Source organism: Hyperoodon ampullatus (genome assembly GCF_949752795.1).
Source record: "Hyperoodon ampullatus genome assembly, chromosome: 6".
NCBI classification, from domain to species: domain Eukaryota; kingdom Metazoa; phylum Chordata; class Mammalia; order Artiodactyla; family Ziphiidae; genus Hyperoodon; species Hyperoodon ampullatus.
Window position 1 is genome coordinate 36,700,106 of NC_136919.1, and position 22,496 is coordinate 36,722,601.

A 22,496-nucleotide genomic window follows, 5' to 3' on the forward strand; every position below is an offset into this window, starting at 1 on the left:
ACTGTAAACCTGGAGAGGGCTTCATTGTTGTTTGGCAGGTCAGCCTATCTTTGATAAAATGCTGCATTCTTGATATGAAAGGATAGGAGGTATATCTATATTAGCATTTAAAGTAAAATGTCTTAATGAAGACAAAGGGAAGAAGGAAAAAACAGGATCAACGCTACACTGTTTAGCACAGTTTAAATTAACATTGTTTTTCATCTAAAGCCTCGCCAAATGCAGTGTGTTAGTGGGCTAGGTTTTTCCATAATTGGTCATCACCTCACATGCATGTTTTGTTACAGTTTAATAGCACTTAATGAGCATACAATGGGACCAGTAGATAAAAATTACTGTGATTTTAGACTTCTTATTCTAGCCTCCATGTCTCAAACCCTTTCATGATTTCAAGGTCGTTGCCTCTCATTCTCTCTGTGCTGCATTCTGGATAATTTCTTCAAATCTAGATTCCAGTTCTCCAGTTGTCTTTTGAACTGTGGGTATGCAACTTCTCTATGACCTGTCTATTGAGCTTCTGATGTCAGTGACCGCCATTTTCATTTCTAGACGTTGTGTAGTTCTTTTCATATATTCGTGGTCACATATGATGGTCTCTCTTGTTCCATCTCTTAGGTTTTGTTCAAGCAACACCTATAGTTTGCATTCTGGGTTCCAAACCCACGTGGTTAGGTGTTCTCCAGGGAGCCTTTTTGCTTTTGTTCCATTTTGCTTCGGACTGAATCCAAGATAGGCGGCATCCCCATCTTCCCTCTGTGGTCCAGAAGTTTTCTACTTTGCCTGTAAGAGATTCCATATTTATTCAATGTTCTTCAGACAGATTTACTATCATTCCTGTCTCAGGCTTGTCACCACTTCTAGGTCACTAGGGACCAACAGATGATCCCAGTGCAAGTATTGTCTCCAGCACTACTCACTCAGGGGTTTCTCCTCATTTCTGACTTGGGACGCTTTCCTTTTATTTCTAACAGTTTAGTCATATATTTAAAAACATGCTTTTGGTGTGCTTGTATTAAGAAGAAGGAGAGAAAATTATAAATATTATGTAAGAATTTCGTGTGTGTATGTTTTGGCTTGAATATGCATTTTTTAAAATCTCTGGAAAGATAAGTAAGAAACTAATAATGCTGGGGAGGTGGTGATGGCAACAAGACAGATGGGGGACAGGAGTGACAGGGAGACTTTTTTATATGAACCTGTTAATATTTTTAGTGATTGGAACCATGTGGATACATAACTGTTTCAACCAATTAAATATATAATATAAACATTTCCTTCTGGCAATCTAGATGTTCTGTACTGGGTGGATTTCTCTGGACATCTAGTCTACTATTTTGTTAGAAATGGAATAGTTGTCATATTTGTGGTTATATAAATTTTAGATCATGGTTTTACCTCTTTCCAGCCCTCTAGATGAACTCTGTAGATCAATATTTTCCGAACTATCTGTGGCAAAGGATCAGTTCTTTAAAAGTTTTCCAATCTGTCATGGATTGATACTTTGGTAAACTACAGTGAAAATAAATGACTGACCATATGCTTGGATGGCATGGCAATGTCAAACTGCTATAAAAGTTTCTAAATGCTTTCTCTCCATTTCTTTTCATCACTGGCCAGTAAAAAGCAACTTGTGGACCACTGCCACACTGAACAGCACTGCTGTAGATGGTGCTCATTATTTTCTGGCGTTTGATGTTATGGATGAAAAATTGAGACCACACTGTTCTTTAAATTTTTTGTTGGTTTAAATTTTTTTCCACTGTAGGTAGTAACCTGCTTTTCTTTCCGTAAAGATGCATTCTGGCAGCTGTCCCCAACCTTTCTGACATCAGGGACGGGTGGAAGACAATTATGCCATGGATCGTGGGTGGGGGAGGGGATGGTTCAGGCGGTAATGTGAGCGATGGGGAGTCGCGGATGAAGCTTTACTTGCCCATTGCTCACCTCCTGCTGTGCCGCCTGGTTCCTAACGGGCCTCGGACGGGGATGGGGGGAGGGCGGAGGGGGTTGGGGACCCCTGCTTATGACCTTATCTGAAACATGAGATGTTTGCTGCAGCACACCCCTGCCTTAATTAGGGGAGTGAGCCTGTGGCTAACTTCTGTGGATGATGGTACTGGTGTACTTCCAGATGAATAGTATATTTCACTATGCATTGATACTGGCGTTTTCTTGATCTTCTAGAAGGGTTGGTTTTCATGCTATTAAGTCCGGGCCGCCATCTGGCTGCCAGCAACTCTAAGATGCCATTGATTTCAGAGATGTGGAAGAATTGTGTCTTAAAATATCCTGCAGTTGGCCCCGTGATTGTCCCAGCTTCTAATTACTGTTGAGTGCTTGGAGACTTGCTAATGAAAAGGAGGGAAGACGCCCTTGGTGACTTCCTTTAGAAACTTCAGCACTCTGCTGAAGAGCGTCTTCTCTCTTTATCGTGACAACCTGACATGAACTGGAGCACATTCTCTCTTCTCTAATTGGCATGGCTTCCCCCATTAGGAGCCCTGTGCTTCATTCCCCATGGGATGGAGCAGTGCTGAGAACCTTGGCCAACTTATCTGTGATTTGGTGACACTGGTATATCTTCTAGTGTCCTTAATAGGCATTTCTGTCATCATTGAGATTTTTTTTCTTACCTTCAATTTCCCTCTATTCCATCCCTGCCGTTCTGAGATTGTGAACATTGGGAGTTCTGATAGTTATCCCATTTTCTTGCTTGCCATGCAGGCTGGCTTGGTAGTTCTTTCAATCAGTGGTTGTGTGGACTGTTTGTTATAGAAAGTTCTCAGATTTTTCTGGTTACTCTTCCGTATTTTTCTGGTGCAAATAGGGTTTGGTTTTTTTTTCCCTGCTATGTTTATAGTTCTTTGGCCACCTTGATGGCGATTTGGGAGGAAGGTCAGTTAATGTGTGGGCTAACACTGTCATTTGTTACTTCAGCTGATATTTATTGAATGCCTGCTCCAGGCCTAGCACTGTTCTGGGTTCTGAGAGTACAGCACTAAACAGCAGTCTTAAGCTTCAGCCTTCACTGGAACATTCATTCTGCTTAGTTCTGGTTTTCCTCAACTGGAAGCTTACCTGGTTCTACTTTCTTTCATTTTCAGATATCCCTTTCGAAAGATGCCAATTAAAAAAAAGAATTCAGTAGTTTATTGGTAGCTTGATACATACTTTATATAGATTCGGCCCTAATATATTCTCCAGAAATGTATGTTAATATATGTATCATTTGCTTTTTAGCCGATTACACCTAAACAAGAAGGCAACAGACAAACAACCATATAGCAAGCTCCCAGGGGTGTCTCTTCTGAAACCACTGAAAGGAATAGATCCTAACCTAATCAACAACTTGGAAACATTCTTTGAATTGGATTATCCCAAGGTAAGAACAGTGTTGTACTCATAGGAATGGGCTAGACCATACTTTTTTTTTCTTACAATAAACACTTAGAGAGAAATTTTGACACTGTATCAGGTGAAGGTATTAAAAATGCATGATGGTGTTGGCTTCCTCATATTTATGCTCTAGTAGTAGTAGTAGTAGTAGTAGTAGTAGTAGTAGTAGTAGTAGTAGTAGTAGTAGTGGTTGTGGTTGTGATCACACGACAGAAACGGGGTTGAGGAAGGGGTATAAATTCCTTTTCTAACTACCTATATGTCAACCTGAATTAGAAATCCCTGAATAAAGCTTCTGGAACGCAGACAGTGTTAAGTGCCCGGTAGTTTGAGTATGAAAGTCTTGTTCCATGAGAGTCGCAGTGAAAGTGAGAAAACAATATTCAGTGGTCAGAAATGGGATGCAGGACAGCTAGAACTAATGATAAATCCCCTTGAGAATCTGACTTTTGGGGTTAGAATTAGTGGTAAGGTGGAGCTTCATCATACCGGATTTTTCACAGGGAGATCAGCTCGGTGCTTTGTGACCACCTAGAGGGGTGGGATAGGGAGGGTGGGAGGGAGGGAGATGCAAGAGGGAAGAGATATGGGGACATATGTAGATGTATAACTGATTCACTTTGTTATACAGCAGAAACTAACACACCATTGTAAAGCAATTATACTCCAGTAAAGATGTTTAAAAAAAACACCGAATTTTTGATTTCTTGATTTTTCTGGGTTTTAATACCTACTTGTATTGCTTATATCTTTTATCTATATAATCTGTTTATCTCTAAACTCAATGTACTTCCTTCCTTGGAGACTTCAGTTTTCTTGAGATGGGAGTATTCTTTTTATTTCTTCCCTTTAGTTTCTTAGGAAAACTTAATATTCCTTAATTTTTGTGTTTACTTTTATGGCAACTTTTTCAATTGCCTATTTGAGACGCTGCTTTTGAAAGCAGGTCCTAGCAGTGGTAGATTACTTGTGAAAATATGTCTAAATTTCTACCTGCTTGATTTTCAGTCCAGTTTAATTTTCCCTCTGTGGTCTCTACTCACTTTCCTCAGTTTTTACCATCATTGCCTCAGTTTTTCCATAATTTTTGCCAGTTGGAGACTCTTTCCTTCCTATTTCTTTAGAACAATGTCGCCCAAGTAGTGAGAAAGAAGATGACATCTACACACCACACTTCTCATGGTGACTGGTTTTCACGCTGTTATTTCTTTTCTTTTAAGAAACAGAAGACACGGACGTGGTAGCCTTAATTCAGCTCTTATTCAGTATGTAGACATGAGTATCATTCAGTTATTTTTTAGTGTTGCTATATTATTGCTTTTGGAGTTTTGGAGTCTAGGCATTTGAAGCTAATTTGTAGCAGAAAATTATGTATTTCTTCTACTTTGTGTGTGTATATATATTTAATAATTTTAGAGATCTGAATCATATGCATGCATTATCTTCAATAAATTAAATATATAATTAGAAAAAATAAGATTGGTACTTGGGCTTCCCTGGTGGCGCAGTGGTTGAGAGTCCGTCTGCCGATGCAGGGGGCACGGGTTCGTGCCCTGGTCCGGGAAGATCCCACATGCCGCGGAGCGGCTGGACCCGTGAGCCATGGCCGCTGGGCCTGCGTGTCCAGAGCCTGTGCTTCGCAACGGGAGAGGCCACAACAGTGAGAGGCCCGCGTACCGCAAAAAAAAAAAAAAAAGATTGGTACTTGATTTTTTTTTCAAACTAAAAATGCAAAAAATGGCCTTTGATGATTCAGGAAGGATGAGACAAACAAAATTAATTGTAAAATAAGCTTTGCAATAAGAAAAATGGAAGTTTTTCAAGCCTCACCTTATATAAGTAAATGTAAAGGAGAATTTATTTTTGTGAATGAAAGAATATTTTCATTGATTATGAATAAATTTCAGAGCATAGTGTGGAACCATATGCATTTATCCTTGTGAAACTTAATCTCACAAGTTTCAGTTTTTTAACCATCATCCAACCCTTTCCCCTTTCCCTATTCAACCACTCTTAAAACTTAGTTACGGAATTTTTATGTTGCTGCTCTTGTGAGATAATAGTCATGGAATTTAAAATGGTTTTGGAAGTTAGTGTGGATTTAAACAGTTTCTTAAAATAACCCCAGGAACATATGTATCCATTAACTCTGAACATTTGGGATGAATCAATAATTGATTTCTTCTGAATGAAGTTTTTTTTTATACAGTTTGGAATTATCTCCAGAGCTCTAGTTTTTCACTTAGTTCTTTTTCCAATTAAGTTATGTCATTAAGACATTTATTTGGTTGAAGAGAAAGCTGTTTTGACACATTACAAAAATGAATAACATTATATGCAAGAGATTGTTTTCATTCTTTTTTAGTTCATAATTTTATTTTCTAATTACAAAAGAATCGTTAGCTGCGTAAAAAGAACATTTAGAAAGCAGAGCAAAAGTGCAAAGTACCTGCAATCTAAAGGGAAATGTTGATCTCACTGCACTGTATTTGCTTTTTAAAAGACCAAAAGCAATGGCAATTCTACAGGAGACTGAAGTTAAACCACTGAAATCGCACAAATCTGAGTGTGAACACGAGTTGTTTGTGTCATCAAGGAGGCATGTAGTCATGAAATGAACATTTGTGTAACTGCCAGGCCCAGCACACTTTAATATTCTCCATTTGTCAAACGTGAACATTGTTTTATAAAAGTATGGAAACGTTTTTGTTCTGGATGTAACTCTTTCCTCTGTTATTTGATTTGGAACCTTATAGGCCATTTGGAAATATGTATATAACATATTGAAATTCTAAAATTTCATTTAATTTTAGACATGTGCAAGAAGATTTATTACTGACACTTGTTCTGAATTTCTCGGTTTAAATTTTGGTGAGACTGTTATTATACTAAGTGCCCTGAAAGATATCTATGCTTTAAATATCTTGTAAATCCACCTTATATTGATATTTATTCCTTGGGGGAAAATATTCTTGGAAAAAATATAAGAATTAAAAAAAATGAATACAATTCATTTTTCACAAAATCGAGTACTCATTTGACAGCAGCATAGAAGAAGGCATTTAGGCAGAAATTCAGCCATAGTAGGAGGATTCAGTAATCTCCATCTAAAGTGTCTTGATGGCTTTACTTTAGTGAATTCTGGCCATATGAAGAATTTTAAAATGAGTGATCAGAGTTATTAACAGAGTGAGGTTATGGTAATTGTGATTTTCTTTTCTTTTTTGCAAATATAGAACAGGTTTAAAATGTTATAAGTCCAGTGCCATACTTGGATTCTTTATTGTCACTGATGACAATAAAGAATTTAAAAAGATTGAAAATACGTTCAATTATCGAAAGGTCGGCACAATACATGTAATAAAACTATACGTCTGAAGGATTAGTGTTTTACCAAATAAATTTGAAAAACCATGTAAACTACCTAGTTCTTGAAAGTAAGTAAGTTTTTGATATAACTTATCAAAACTTTGAATTCAGAGCAGTTTTCTTACAAAATATCTTCCTTTCACTCAAAGGAAGCATCTATCTTTCACTCAAAATTTACCCTAGGGCTTCCCTGGTGGCGCAGTAGTTGAGAGTCCACCTGCCGATGCAGGGGACACGGGTTCGTGCCCCGGTCTGGGAAGATCCCACATGCCGCGGAGCGGCTGGGCCCGTGAGCCGTGGTGGCTGAGCCTGCGCGTCCGGAGCCTGTGCTCCTCAACAGGAGAGGCCACAACAGTGAGAGGGCCGCGTACCGCAAAAAAAAAAAACAAAAAATACTTTTAATCAACTTAATATCTTATGTTTTACCAATTGCAGTGTAGTGGGAGTGATTTAACTATTTAAGTACAGAAATTCCTAGCAAATTGAATGTTGATCAAACATAGAGATTCTAGCTGAAAAATGAAGATTCTTGGTTAAAATCTAATGCTCTAGAAAACACTTGGAATACTACCTCCAATTTGGTATAATTTTTAATATCAGAAACATCTAAGGGAAAGTTGTGTCTTTAATAAGAGTCTGAACATTTTTTAGATAAAGTGAATTGAGTTTCATCTGCGCTCTGGCTAATCAGGAGGTATTTGTTTTTCATTTGAAATTAAGTTTAAGAGGTGTAATCAATAAAAACAAAAACTTTAAATCTTGCATTTGGATAAAGGTAAACTATACCTCCCTTACTTATACTAACACCATATACTTCTGAAAAAGTTTTTGCTACAACCTAGTATAGCCTTTTTCTTCCCATTGAGTACATGTCTAGTACTATATATTACAGAGTTTTCTCTTGCTGAGGAAAAAGCCAAGAGTAGATTTTTAATAATATTTTCTGGAATTGTATTACTTATAAACATATTCTTTCACTATATTTACTTACACCTGTAAAACAGTATAAATTATAAAAGCATAAAACTACGCTATGTTTGGAAAAACATGAACTCTTTAGAGCAAGCCTGACTGAGCAACTCACTATAGTAGGAAAGCTCATTGTTACTTACACCCTTTGGAAAGTCACTTAACCTTTCTAATCTTCATCGTTAAGGTCTGCCTCTTGTTGGCTCAAGCAAACATTTTGGTAGGGAGGATGGCTGACTTTTTATGGGACTTAAGAGTCAACCCTTGAAGAAGTTTCAGGGTGTGGCAGGAATGGTGTCCATCCCATTCTCAGATTTTTATCTGATCTCTGGAGACCAGTGGCTGTAAAGTTGCTTAATTATTTCAGTACCTCTAAGGTGGCAATTTTGGTCAGTCATCATGAGAGGTAGATGTTGGATAGAATATGTAATAACTATAGGTAGAAAGTATGAGGGAAATATACATTGCTTTTCCCTTTTACTTTTTTTTTTTTAATTGGGGTATAGTTGCTTTACAACAAAGTGAATCAGCTATATGTATACATATATCCCCTTTCTCTTGGACCTCCCTCCCCCCCGATCCCGCCCATCCCACTCACAGAGCACCAAGCTGAGCTCCCTGCGCTATACAGCAGCTTCCCACAAGCTATCTGTTTTACACATGGTAGTGTATACATATCAATCCCAATCTCCCAATTCATCCTACCCCAACCTTGTGTCCACACGTCCCTTCTCTACATCTGCATCTCTGTTCCTGCCCTGCAAATAGGTTCATCTGTACCATTTTTCCAGAGTCCACATATATGCGTTAATATACGATATTTGTTTTTCTCTTTCTGACTTACTTCACTCTGTATGACCGACTCTTAGGTCCATCCAGGTCTCTACTTAATTATTGAGAAAACTTTTTCTTCACTTGAAAAAAAAAAATCTCACCTTGTTAGCTAAACTTTCTTTATTTACCTTAGTCCTGGTCCTTATGTGCTCAACCACTAAATTCTATGCTGCCACTTTTTGCTGACATATCAATATATTAGGTGAACAGTAATTATTGTGCTCAAGGCACTGTACACATTTTATTTCCACTTTTTACTTGTGTATGCTTATCAACGGAAGTAAATCAAACAGGCCTTCCCATTACCTTAGCTTTAGTCCCTGTATGTTAGACACCTAAAAAATTGTGTCCTCAACTTTTTGTATTTTTTAGAACACATAGCTTTGTTATTTTCTCATGGACATAATTAACCTTCCTCCTTTGCTTAAAAATGTTCAATCTGTCTTAGAAAGAAGGTTTGGTAGGAAATTTGCTATTGAGTCAGCATGAATTTATCACCACTTTTGAGAAAAATTACTGCTTAGAATACATAGCCCACAAAATAATAGAGTAGCATCTTTATGTGTGAAAGCAAACACTTTTAAAAAATTTAGTAGTTTACTAAATGGTATCTTAGAGCTCAGGATTTTATAAACTTGGTTACATGTCAGAATCCCCTCAGATACTCTGATTCAGAAGTTTAAGAGTGGGGCCCAGTATCCTCTTTTTAAAAAAACTGCCCGAGGGTAATTTTGACACAGCCAGCCAAGTGCTAAGAAATGTCTTCCTTAGTGTACTATCAGAGAGTAAACATAGGGCTTCCCCATGGCGCAGTGGTTAAGAATCCGCCTGCCAGTGCAGGGGACACAGGTTCGAGCCCTGGTCCGGGAAGATCCCACATGCCGTGGAGCAACTAAGCCCGAGCACCACAACTGCTGAAGCCCGCAGGCCTAGAGCCCGTCCTCCAAAACAAGAGAAGCCACTGCAATGAGAAGCCCGCGCACCGCAACAAAGAGTAGCCCCAGCCTGCCGCAACTAGAGAAAGCCCGTGCACAGCAACGAAGACCCAATGCAGCCAAAAAAATAAAATAAATAAATTTAAAAAAAAAAAAAAAGAGGACTTCCCTGGTGGCGCAGTGGTTGAGAATCTGCCTGCCAATGCAGGGGACACAGGTTCGAGCCCTGGTCTGGGAAGATCCCACATGCCGCGGAGCAGCTAGGCCCGTGAGCCGCAACTACTGAGCCTGCGCGTCTGGAGCCTGTGCTCCTCAACAAGAGAGGCCGCGACAGTGAGAGGCCCGCGCACCGCGATGAAGAGTGGCCCCTGCTTGCCACAACTAGAGGAAGCCCTCGCACAGAAACGAAGACCCAACACAGCCAAAAATAAATAAATAAATAAATTTAAAAAAAAAAAAAAAAAAAAGAGTAAACGTGGGTCTGGGCAAAATAAAATCCTGGGTGTTTTCATAGTTAAAAGGCTAAGTGTGCTTTTCAGGATACATTTTTAATCAAATCAGATTCTATTTTACTTCAGAAAACTATTATACAACAAAAAATCTAATCTCACTTTGTCCTTGTGAAGAGTTTGGGAAACCTCTTTTAATTTATCATAGTGGGACTTCCCTGGTGGTGCAGTGGTTGAGAATCTGCCTGCAAATGCAGGGGACACAGGTTCGAGCCCTGGTCTGGGAAGATCCCATATGCCTCAGAGCAACTAGGCCCGTGAGCCACAACTACTGAGCCTGCGTGTCTGGAGCCTGTGCTCTGCAACAAGAGAGGCCACGACAGTGAGAGTCCCGTGCACCATGATGAAGAGTGGCCCCCGCTTGCCACAACTAGGGAAAGCCCTCGCACAGAAACAAAGACCTAACACAGCCAAAAATAAATAAATAAATATTTTAAAAAAAATTTATCATAGTGGTATTCAATATGTAATTTTTAGCACCTTGATGAAATGATATTAAGTTCAGAGACAAAGCTGCTAGAGAACGAAGGGTGTGTTCATTTTGGTTGCTTTCTGTGTTGCTTTTACACTGCTAGGCACCCTGTGAGCATCTAGTAAATCTTCAGTGATGAAGGCCTTGGAGAAGCTGGGAATCCAGTTGAATTATTAGGCCACGCCTATCTGGCAATGGCAAGACTTCAGCTGTGGGCCCTGCCGATCTCTTCATTCTGTCTTTGGCTTGCAAACAGGCCCCTTCTGGAGAAGCTGCTCTTGGTTAAAGCAGCACTTGATAATCCTTTAAGTGTCTGCATCCATTATGAATACTCTCTTAACTTTTAAACTTTGTACAATTGCTTGTTTTTCTTAATGCTTTTTGATCCATCAGTAAATGCTAATAATAAGTGGTTATCTTTGGAAAAGAGGTTAATTTACATAAAATGTGTTCTTTGACTAGTATGAAGTACTCCTCTGTGTCCAAGATCATGATGATCCAGCCATTGATGTGTGTAAGAAGCTTCTTGGAAAATATCCAAATGTTGATGCTAGATTGTTTATAGGTAAGTAACAAATTCTACAATAACCTTTTTGCTTTAATATATTAAATATCAGTAATCTTCTTTGCATTAAACTATAGATTAGAGTGCTAGACACCCATTAAGTTATTAGCATATTTGCTTTATGCATGTTGGTTAGATACAGTGAAAGGTGTTTCTGTCCTTTTGAGAAGACTTAAGTTATAAAGACAAAGTTTTTTTTTCATATCTGGGATTAACAGAATTACCCCAAATTATGTCTTACTCATCAGTCAGACATGAGTCTGTTATTTTTGTTTCTTTAATATTTTCAATCTATGGCCTTTTCTGTATCTCATTGATTATAATTGGGAATGAGGGATAGAATTCATTTTTGTAATATTGCAAAAAGAATATTTTTCCAAAAGCCTACAGGCTTATTCTAAAGACTAATTAGAGGTATATTTGCTATTAAATATTGATTAATGTTTACTATTAATGCAAGCACTTAAGAATTAGAAAACTGAAACTAATGAATTTTCAAAGATTAATGATGTAATTTTCTTTTTGAGAATGAACAATTTTTTTCTAAATATATTATTATGAATAATAAGAAACAATGGGTTTTTTGGCTTTTTTTTAAAGTATGGTGGTTTCACCTACTATTTTCTTTTTTTTTTGAATTTTTGAATTTTATTTTATTTATTTTTTTATACAGCAGGTTCTTATTAGTTATCCATATTAGTGTATACATGTCAATCCCAATCTCCCAATTCATCCCACCACCAGTGTCCACCACCACCCCATGCCACTTTCCCCCCTTGGTGTCCATACGTTTGTTCTCTACATCTGTGTCTCAAGAGAAACATAATGTTAAAGTATGTTTGTTTAAATTATTAAATCTGCAAGTACTTTTTACTTCTCTCTACTATGTATATGTATAATAGAAAATATTTCCAATATTGCATGAATTGTTCACTGCTGTACTTTAAAATTTTTAGGTGGCAAAAAGGTTGGCATTAATCCTAAAATTAACAATTTAATGCCAGGATATGAAGTTGCAAAGTATGATCTTATATGGATTTGTGATAGTGGAATAAGAGGTGAGGTTTTTCTTATTTATTTTGCAGAACTATTCATTCAATGATAAAATGCCAAGAGCAGTCTGAGAATACATTTATCAATCCTATTTGTTTGCCTAATAAAGTAATTCATTTATCATTATTTCATGGTAATATGTCAAGTTATACTTACTAAGATTTTGATGTTTTTTATACTAACCTAGAATGTTACGTGTATGAAAATGTTTTCATTTTGAAGAGAAAATTCCAACTATTAAAAAAAAAAAATAGTCGGGACTTCCCTGATTGCGCAGTGGTTAAGAATCTGCCTGCCAATGCAGGGGACACGGGTTTAAGCCCTCGCCCGGGAAGATCCCACATGCCGCGGAGCAGCTAAGCCCGTGCGCCACAACTACTGAAGCCTGTGCGCCTAGAGCGCGTGCTCTGCAACAGGAAAAGCCACCACAGTAAGAGGCCTGCACACCGCAACAGGGAGTAGCCCCCGCTCGCTGCAACTAGAGAAAAGCCCGCGTGCCGCAACAAAGACCCAATGCAGCCAAAAAAAAAAAAAAAAAAGTCGTGGTCCGTTATATAGTCTATGAGATTTTTCTAGGTGTAAGTTTTCCCTTATTCATGTGACATCTTTTACTTCAATCTGTTTGTGGCATGCGCAATGTACTGTCTCGTACAAAGAGACAGAAATTAATAGGTGCATATTTTAGAATTACATACATTTATTAGAATCCAGTCATGGCTTTTTACCTAGCTGATTTTATCAGGAATTATTTTAATAATAATGTTTTCAATTATATTGAAATTATAATTTCAATATCAATATATTGAAATTATAATTTGTATTTTTGCATTTTTAAACATATATACTTATAATAATTTTGGTGTTCTGTAATATTCTATTATATTCTAATTACCTCAAGTTTTTCAACCTCAACACTTTTGGGCTGGGTAATTCTTTGTTGTCAGGGCTGTGCTGCAGGATGGTTAGCAGCATCCCTGGCCCCTACCCACTAGATGCAGTAGTAGCCGCTGTTGGTTGTGACAGCCAGAACTGTCTCTGGACATTGTCAAATGTCCCCTACAGGGCAGCAGTTGAGAACCACTACCCAGACTACCTGTATTTAAAGTCCAAATACACTTTTATACAGTAGATTTAGTTCTTAAATACTTGAAGGAAATAAAAATGAAGTCGTATAAAATGATATGAGATTTTTGCTATTTAAAAATGGGAAAATGATTTAAATTTTATTGGCTTGAAATGTGCAAATTTGAAAATTAATAGTAAGTGTGGCACTCCTACTTAATTCGATCATTACAAATCTATCAATTCATGGTCAGAGATTACATTCATTTTTCACATTTGCTACCTTAAATTATTTACTATCATATATATTTGCTATGTTTTCAGTGTATCAATCTCTGTCAAGTATATTCTCATTCAGTTCCAATTAGCAGTTTTGAGAGAGAATATCTCATACCCCCAGAAAGAGGAGGCTCATTCCCTCCTCCATGGTTGGAAAGGAGGAGTCATAGTGAACACTGAGCCCCTTTGACCTCTGCTCCTGTACCTTTTGTACTAGGACATATTGTCCGTTATTCCAGTTGGGAGATTCAGAAATGGACTGTTAACATTTTCAAGGTACATCCTGCCCCTGCTACATATTAGGTATGTACCAGCCTGCAAGTGTCCAGAATAAATTCACTACCATAAGTTAACCTCTTTGAAATTTTGTATTCTACTCAGAAAGGTGATTGAGATTCATTTTATTAGACCCACATACAAAGAAAAACATTTATTAAGAATTTAATAACTCATAAATTATATTTTACGTTAGTGGGCATTTTACTAAAAGGAAATTTTTTCCTCTCTCTCTCTGCACCTTTTTTTCTTTTGCATCCTAGTGATTCCAGACACACTCACGGACATGGTTAACCAAATGACAGAGAAAGTAGGCCTGGTTCACGGGCTGCCGTATGTAGCAGACAGACAGGGCTTTGCCGCCACACTAGAACAGGTAAGTGCAATGGTTATAAATAATATTCTTGGGCTTCCCTGGTGGCGCAGTGGTTGGGAGTCCGCCTGCTGATGCAGGGGACACAGGTTCGTGCCCCGGTCCGGGAGGATCCCACATGCCGCGGAGCGGCTGGGCCCGTGGGCCATGGCCGCTGGGCATGTGCATCCGGAGCCTGTGCTCCGCGGCGGGAGAGGCCACAGCAGTGAGAGGCTCGCATGCCACAAAAAAAAAAAAGTATTAAATAATATTCTTGTTATCAGATCCCTAATCTCGCAGAAGCTTGAGACTATGCTGAGAGTTGGGATGAACTACCTGAAGTTAACTGTATTAAGTCTGTGGGTTCTACATCTGTGGCTTCAACCAACAGTAGGTCGAAAATATTCGGAAAAAAAAATTCCGGAAAATTACAAAAAGCAAAATGTGAATTTGCCTTGCACCAGCAACTCTTTACATAGCATTTACATTGTATTTACAACTCTTTACATAACATTTACATTGTATTAGATATTATAAGTAATCTGACAGGTGTAGATAATATGCAAATAGCATTGGTGGATTTTGGCACAGGGTTCCTGGAACCAATTCCCCTAGGATACAGAGAGGTGACTAATTACAAAAGGCAGCATATCTAAGATGTAAATAATAAATAGGTTTTATATCTGATAAGTTGGGTGATGACCATTTAATTCTACCGTTAATTTAGTAGTTTGCATTTCTCATGACTTCAAAGCACATCTAGGAAAAGGGCAGTAAAATGGAAGACAGAATATTAGTATCCACCCTATTTATGAAAAATACATTGAAAAATGGGGAAGTTGGGAAGCTCAGTGACTCCGGCAGGAAATAGCTAGCTATATAAAAGGACACAAGAAAAGGAATTAAGAAATAGGATTGCTCTATTGGTTGATGTACCTATAAATATTGTGTGTATGAATGCGTGCATGTGTGTAGCCACATGCATACATATACACATATACATGTACATATGTATACCTATATATGTAGGTATGTGTATATCTACATGAACATTCTGAAAACAACACATTAAATATTAATATTTTATATGAAGTGAGTGATATTTTTTACCTATCTGATTCAAGTCCAAATTAAGTTTTACTTCAGTAAATCTTTAAATCTTAGAGTTTTAGAGAAGACAGTATTTATTTGAGAATAAAATATACTTTTCCCTCCTAGAAGTAAATACTTCTTTGTAATGGTGATAATAACAAGTGTAGGCAATCACATAAGAAATTATTGACTGCTTGCTATATGTAAATATTACTTTGTACCACTTTTTATTCAGGTAATTTATGTAAGAATAATAGAATATTCACCCAATCATACTGAAATTCATTAGGAAAAAGAATTTATAAACATCATACTTTTAACATAAAATTCTAATTGTATACATATGTTTTTGGCTTTGTTTTGGCAGGTGTATTTTGGAACCTCTCATCCAAGGTCCTATATCTCTGCCAATGTCACTGGTTTCAAATGTGTGACGGGAATGTCTTGTTTAATGAGAAAGGATGTGTTAGATCAAGCAGGAGGGCTTATAGCTTTTGCTCAATACATTGCTGAAGATTACTTTATGGCCAAAGCAATAGCTGACCGGTAAGAAAACTAAATTAAATTAGGCTGTTACATTTTTGGTTCCTAACTTCTGTTGGTTTATTCTGTTTGTTAAACCCATGGATTAAGAGCTATTTTATTTTATTTTTTGCTAGTGAGTACAGAATAGTTTAATACTTTTAGAATGTAATTCCTATTAATTATTCAGTTATGCACTAATGAAGCAAATAAATGTTCTAATTTCTCTACATTCTTCAAATTAATGTGGTTTCTAGAGCAGTATAGAGTTTCCTTAAAACAACTAAAAATAGAGTTACCATATGATCCTGCAATCCCACTCCTGGGTATATATCTGGAGAAAACTCTAATTTGAAGATACATGCACCCCAATGTTCATAGCAGCACTATTTGCAATAGCCAAGACGTGGAAGCAACATGAATGCACATCTACAGATAAATAGATAAAGAAGATGTGGTCTGAATATACAATGGAATATTACTCAGTCATAAAAAACAATGAAATAATGTCATTTGCAGCAACATGGATGGACGTAGAGATTATATTAAGTGAAGTCAGACAGAAAGACAAATGTCATATAATATCACTTATAGATGGAATCTAAAAAAACGATACAAATGAATTATTTACAAAACAGAAATAAATTCACAGACACAGAAACCAAACTTATGTTTACCAATGAGGATAGGAAGGGTGGCGGGAGAAAGGAGTTTGGGGTTAACATATATACACTATATGAAACAAGTAAACAACAAGGACCTACTGTACAGCATACAGATACATACACACTTTGCTGTACACTTGAAACTAACACAACATTGTAAATTAATGTTATACTATACTTCAATTTAATAATAAATACATTTAAACCCTAAAAAAAACAGCTGGGTGGTTTGAAGTTATTAAATTGAAGCTTCTCTGTGATTATAAATTTTCATTATTATGGATGTAAATTTTTATGTGTTTTAGAAGAATTAAAAATGTCAGTACAGTCATAAGCCAGTAGGTGGAAATTTAAAGAATATGATTTCAAATTTTGAAATTTCTCAGTAGATTATTTGATACTTTGCTAAGAAGCCACCTAATGATTCACATGATTGGCTTAATAACATTTCCCTATCACACAGTGACACTCATTTGCTTTTTTAAAGGGGGTCGTTTCCTTGTCTGATAATTTACTAAAGATGTGATCTTAAAAATTGAAGTACGTTTTTAAACTTCTCTCCTGATGGTGTTAATGTGGTCCATGGTTTCATAGCGTTTCTCATGAGATACAGAATACCACTTTTGGTTTCACACCCTGCCCCCCCACTTTTTTTGATTAATAGTGTTCAGAGACTAAACTATTAAATACAGGACCCACTCCATTTAGTACTTTCAGAATGTCTGTATTTTAAGTTTATTAAACTGTGAACTGAGGGGTTGTTCCTTCCATTTCTTAGGTGGTACTCTCATGGGCCTCTGTAATGACTAAATTGTGTATAAATATGATATACCCTACGTAGGGTGCTATCCTGGGACGAGGCTCACCCTGAACACTGGCAGTTGCTCACTTTTTTTTTTAAATTAAAATATAGTTGATTTACAGTATTATGTAGTTTTAGGTATACAACATAGTGATTCAGTATTTTTATAGATTATACTCCATTTAAAGTTACAGCAAAGTAATGGCTGTATTTCCCTGTGCTGTGCAGTATATCCTTGTTGCCTATTTTATACAAAGTAGTTTCTATCTCTTCATCCTCTTCCCCTATCTTGCTCCTTGCCCCTTCCATCTCCCCACTGGTAACCACTAGTTCTCTAAGTCTGTGAGTTTTTTCTTTTTTGTTTAGTTATTCATTTGTTTTATTTTTTAGATTCCACATATAAGTGATAAGAGACTATTTGTCTTTCTCTGTCTCACTTATTTCACTAAGTATTTGTCTTTCTCTGTCTCACTTATTTCACTAAGCATAATACCCTCTAGGTCCATGCACATTGTTGCAAATAACAGGATTTCATTCTTTTTTTATGACTGAGTTATATTCTAGTGTGTGTGTGTGTACTTCCATATCTTGACTACTGTAAATAATGCTTCTTATTCTTTATAGGGATGAATAAATGTATAATCAGTCATGCTTGCATGTGTTCATCATCATAGCTCATTTTATAATTGTCTTAATTTTCAGAGGTTGGAGGTTTGCAATGTCCACTCAAGTTGCAATGCAAAACTCTGGCTCGTATTCAATTTCTCAGTTTCAATCCAGAATGATCAGGTAAATCAGCTGGATTTCTTCTTTTTATACTTTATTAAAAGAAAAGGGGAAGGGAGAGTAATTTTTACATGGTTTTAACTTGGTTTTAACAACAAAATTAAAAGTCAGGTTTTGTTTATTTCCAGAAAAGAGAGGTTAACTTCCTTATTAAAATAAATTTAACGTCTAAATATATTTTCTTTCCTATGTAACACTGAAAGCTTCCAAAAAAGAGATGTTGAGACTTTGAATTTTTTTATGCCAATCTCTATTTTCTAACTTTCTACCCTTTGAATTTTATGATCTTTATTCATCAGAGTATAGGCCATACAAGTGAATTGATAGACTTTTTTCTTTGAGATACTAAATAAAAATAGAAAAGAGATTCATTAAATACTCTTTAAAGTTTATATAAAAGGCTTTTATATAACAGGATAAAATGCTGATCATTTTGAGAAAAATTGATTAGTCTTGTAACCAGGCTGTTGTTTAAAGAAAATCCCTTTTTGTTTGTTTGTTTAAGGTGGACCAAATTGCGAATTAACATGCTTCCTGCAACAATAATTTGCGAGCCAATTTCAGAATGCTTTGTTGCCAGTTTAATTATTGGATGGGCAGCCCACCATGTATTCAGATGGGATATTATGGTATTTTTCATGTGTCATTGCCTGGCATGGTTTATATTTGACTACATTCAACTCAGGGGTGTCCAGGTATGTGGATAGGCTTGGGAAAGTTGGCAGTCATTTGGTAGAACTAAAACACTTTTGATTTAGAAGAAGTTGAAGAAAATCTATCTGAGCCATTCTTCAGCCTCCCAGTGAAGGTTAAAATCAGGTTTAAGCATTACTTTCCTTAGTGGAACGTGGACACAAAATGGAACTTGATTTTCAACTTTCAGCTGGTTGTACAATCACTTTTATTAAGGCTCCAAAAAAAAAAAAAAACAATGATGTTAAGCAAATCAACAAGTCTTCAAACTAAGAATATGTTAGGATAGCAGTTATTTTAATGCTGCTTTTCTTCCTAATTAACATTTCCTTAACCAATATAGCATGACAGTTGAATTATCTTAAGAAGCAGACTTGACTTTATATAGTGTATTTAAGAGTGAAATTGAAGAATTTCATTTTTTAAACTGTGTCTTTAGTCTGACAGTACATAATTTATTCTTTTAATTCCTAGGGTGGCACACTGTGTTTTTCAAAACTTGATTATGCAGTAGCTTGGTTCATCCGTGAATCCATGACAATATACATTTTTTTGTCGGCATTATGGGACCCAACGATAAGCTGGAGAACTGGTCGCTACAGACTACGCTGTGGAGGCACAGCCGAGGAAATCCTAGATGTCTAACTACAGCTTTGTGACTGTACATAAGGAAAAAAAGAGGATTATAAATTATGTTTATATAAATGCTTTTTAAAAATCTACCTTCAGTAGTTTTATCACATGTATGTTTTGGTATCTGTTCTCTAATTTATTTTGCATGGCACTTGCATCTGTGAAAAGGAAAGAAAAAAAAAAAAAAACCACATCTGTAGTCTTGGCCAAATGGTTATACTTTATTTTGTGGAAGTAGAGAATCAAGAGAATTGGTTCTAGGAACCTGGGTTCGGTTTTTGTTGTTGTTTGTTTGTTTACTTTTTAAAAATAAATAAATCTATCTATATATATATAAATGTTCTGCAACAAACACTATGACAGTATCCTTCAGTAGAGAAAGTTTCTTATTGGTGAGTACACTCATTTAGAATATGTACGGGATGGCAACAGCTTTGTCTGGGGGGCTCGAAAAGACCAGAAGGTGCAATCCCTTTTCATGTCTAAAGTGAAAGGTATTAATGCAGTGAACTGCCTGCAGTGAGGTACTAACTGAGAAACTTTTTCATGCTTTATGCCTACCTCTTGTAGTCGTTGCAGAGGAAATATAAACTGTAATATGGTAGCTAGGCCTTGCAAAAACAAATGGAAAAACTTTAAAAATAATAATAACAAAAGAGCTGGAGTCTAGTATTTATATGAATCTGTGAGAAATATTTTTTCGGTCTCACCGCAACGAACCAAAAGTGGTTGAGTTTGGTTTTTAATTGTAGCCATGTCTTGAAGGCACCTTTTTGACCAACTCTTGTTGGTTCTGTCTTGAACCATTGTTAATCACTGTGCTGGTAAGTCTTTCCTTCCCTGCTCCTCACCTGACCCATCCCATCTTTCCTTAACTTTTTGCAGGGGGTGGGGTGGGGGGTTTGTTTTAGTGTGAATGGATGTTTTGATAGTTGTGAGGAAAAATGCATTTCAGACACATTTCACACATGAGCTATTTTCTTACACGGTCTGTCTTATTGTTAAAAAAGAATGTAATTTCATGAGACAGGTATTTAATATCTTTTTTAAGTAAATATTCTAGCCATCAATAAATTGCAGTAGAGTATTAAGAGGGGACAGGATGAGTTTTACTCTTAAAATTAATCAGTATCCAACTAAGTCTGTGTGTGTGTGTGTGTTTTGTTTTGTTTTGTTTTTTAATTTACTATTACTGTTAGTCTAGTCTTATTTAAATTGGATTTTTGTATTCCAGTTTGTATGACAAAATAGACTAGAGCAGTTCTGGTTGTAAATGCATGCTGTATTTCACTCTTCTCTCCCCATCGTGCCGCTAAACTCGCTTGTCAGGTTGTGCTTAACTTGTGGTGAGCTGGACTTGTTTTTGTTTAAAAGAAAAAAAAAGAATAGGCAGAAATGTAAGGGACAGTGCATAAGCCTTTCGTTTTTCTTTTTTCTTTTCTTTTCTTTTTTTTTGTAGTGAACGTTTTGCTCTTTCTTCAGGATTGGATGGCATGTTGTCCATATGAATGCCTGCTGCAGGGCTGACACTGGCAATATGGCAGCTTCAAACTCTAAGTTACTGCAATTTCCATGTCAAAGCATAATGTGTCACATATTAGCAATAACTACATATTTATAAAAAATGAACACTTTTTCACTGAGCCAGTTTCATTTAATTGTCTAATGAGTATATACATGGTTTAAATTGCAGTATATCTGTAAATGTGTGTATACTGAGTATACACAGTATATACAAGCTTTCTCTGGGCCAAACTGCTTCATTCAGTTTTTTCGTTTTTTTGTTTTGTTTTGTTTTTTTGCCTTATGATGAATTTGTTTGAAGGGCATTTTCTTCATGAACAAAGGCTTTGATGCGTATTCCTTTCTACGTGAAATGGGGGGAGTATTGTTCCCTGAGGAAAGTTGCATAGCGAAAACCAGTCTAGTTGTGACCCACTCTGTTTATTTTTTTAAGTCAGTATCACGCAAGCTGAATTTTGCTGACCGTGTTTGTAATTTGTTGGTTTGTTTAACGAAGTTTGGTTGATGCCATCCTTTGCACTGCTGAAGTGAAATCTTGCTTATTCCTTAGCTTTTTGCTGATCTCGGTATGGGCAGTGTAACAACAAAACCCAAATGGCTGGACAGACTTCTTGTGTTTGTAAATATAAAAAATGACTGTTCTGTATATGTGTGTTTTTAATGTGGTAGTGGAGTATTTCCTTCCAGTGAAGCTTCACTTAACCAGACAGAGTGATTCTTTGTTTAGCAAGTTTAGAGCAATGATAAAATGGCAAGAAATAATATAAATGTTATTATAATGATGAAGAAAGCATCACAGCAGAACTGTAGGAGTCCAAATTTAATAAAGCATCTAAAAAAAAAAACACCAAGTGTCTAGAATATACCATGTTTATTATTTAAAATCATTGTCTTAAGTTTTTTGTTCAAAAAATAAAAATTTGAATACAATCAAAACATTAGCAATAATGTATTTTTGTTTCTTGTCTTTTATTTTGTATTTTTTTAAATAATCTAACATGTTCCACCATTCACAGCAGAATTATTTGAAGAATTCTGTAGTGTTAATTTTGAAATCTTCCCTTTACCTGTGCTACAGGTGAGATGTATGACTTAAAGTCAGGCTTTTCTGTATTGGTTGCATGTTAGAATCACCAGTAGAACTTAAAAAAAAACACAGATGCCTGGGCCCTGCCTGCAGAGTCTGGTTTAATTATTCTGGGTGGAGCCTGAGCACTGCTCTTTGTTCTGTGCAAGCAGATTTGAGAAGCCCTGGCCCATTGTAACATTTAGAAAAGACTCAGTGGTCCTTTAGTCCCCTCTCGCCTGCGCTTACAACCTGAACTCAGCCTTTGAGATCTTACCACCCCAATGGCGAGGAAAGGCAGATCCAAGGAAAAGAGAGGAATGACTTTGCTGCTGGACATCTAACAGAGAAACAGACTACGTGTCATCCCACACACTGTCCAGGGTCAGGCTCCTCCCAAGCTTAGAGGCACCCCCAGGCCTGTTTTACCACCAGCCTGTGAGAGAAGAATGCTCTTAACTGGAGAGCCTGTCCCAGGGGAGAAAGACTCTAGAAGGGGTTTGGCTGTGGCCTGCCATGGGCCCCACTCCTATCACCTTGACCCAGTAAAGAAGCTCATTCCTCCTGGTTTGTAAAGTATACTTCTAACCCTAACGTTTAAGAAACGATGGACAAAAAGTTGGTGTAAGTCTTAGAGTTTTA

At 36.7% G+C, this 22,496-nt stretch overlaps 1 protein-coding gene across 1 annotated transcript in view; it reads left to right on the forward strand.

Moving 5' to 3' along the window:
• Positions 1-19,941, forward strand: part of UGCG (UDP-glucose ceramide glucosyltransferase) — a gene marked incomplete at its 5' end in the record, with an annotated part of 35,216 nt that extends 15,275 nt beyond the window's left edge. The window contains 8 exons of the mRNA XM_079705880.1: positions 3,241-3,382; positions 10,947-11,049; positions 12,006-12,107; positions 13,983-14,095; positions 15,531-15,709; positions 17,855-17,941; positions 18,444-18,633; positions 19,106-19,941. Coding sequence (XP_079562006.1) covers positions 3,241-3,382; positions 10,947-11,049; positions 12,006-12,107; positions 13,983-14,095; positions 15,531-15,709; positions 17,855-17,941; positions 18,444-18,633; positions 19,106-19,276 — 1,087 coding nt within the window. The 3' untranslated portion in view covers positions 19,277-19,941. The remainder of the gene's footprint in view (positions 1-3,240; positions 3,383-10,946; positions 11,050-12,005; positions 12,108-13,982; positions 14,096-15,530; positions 15,710-17,854; positions 17,942-18,443; positions 18,634-19,105) is intronic.
• Between the last annotated feature and the right edge of the window lie 2,555 nt (positions 19,942-22,496).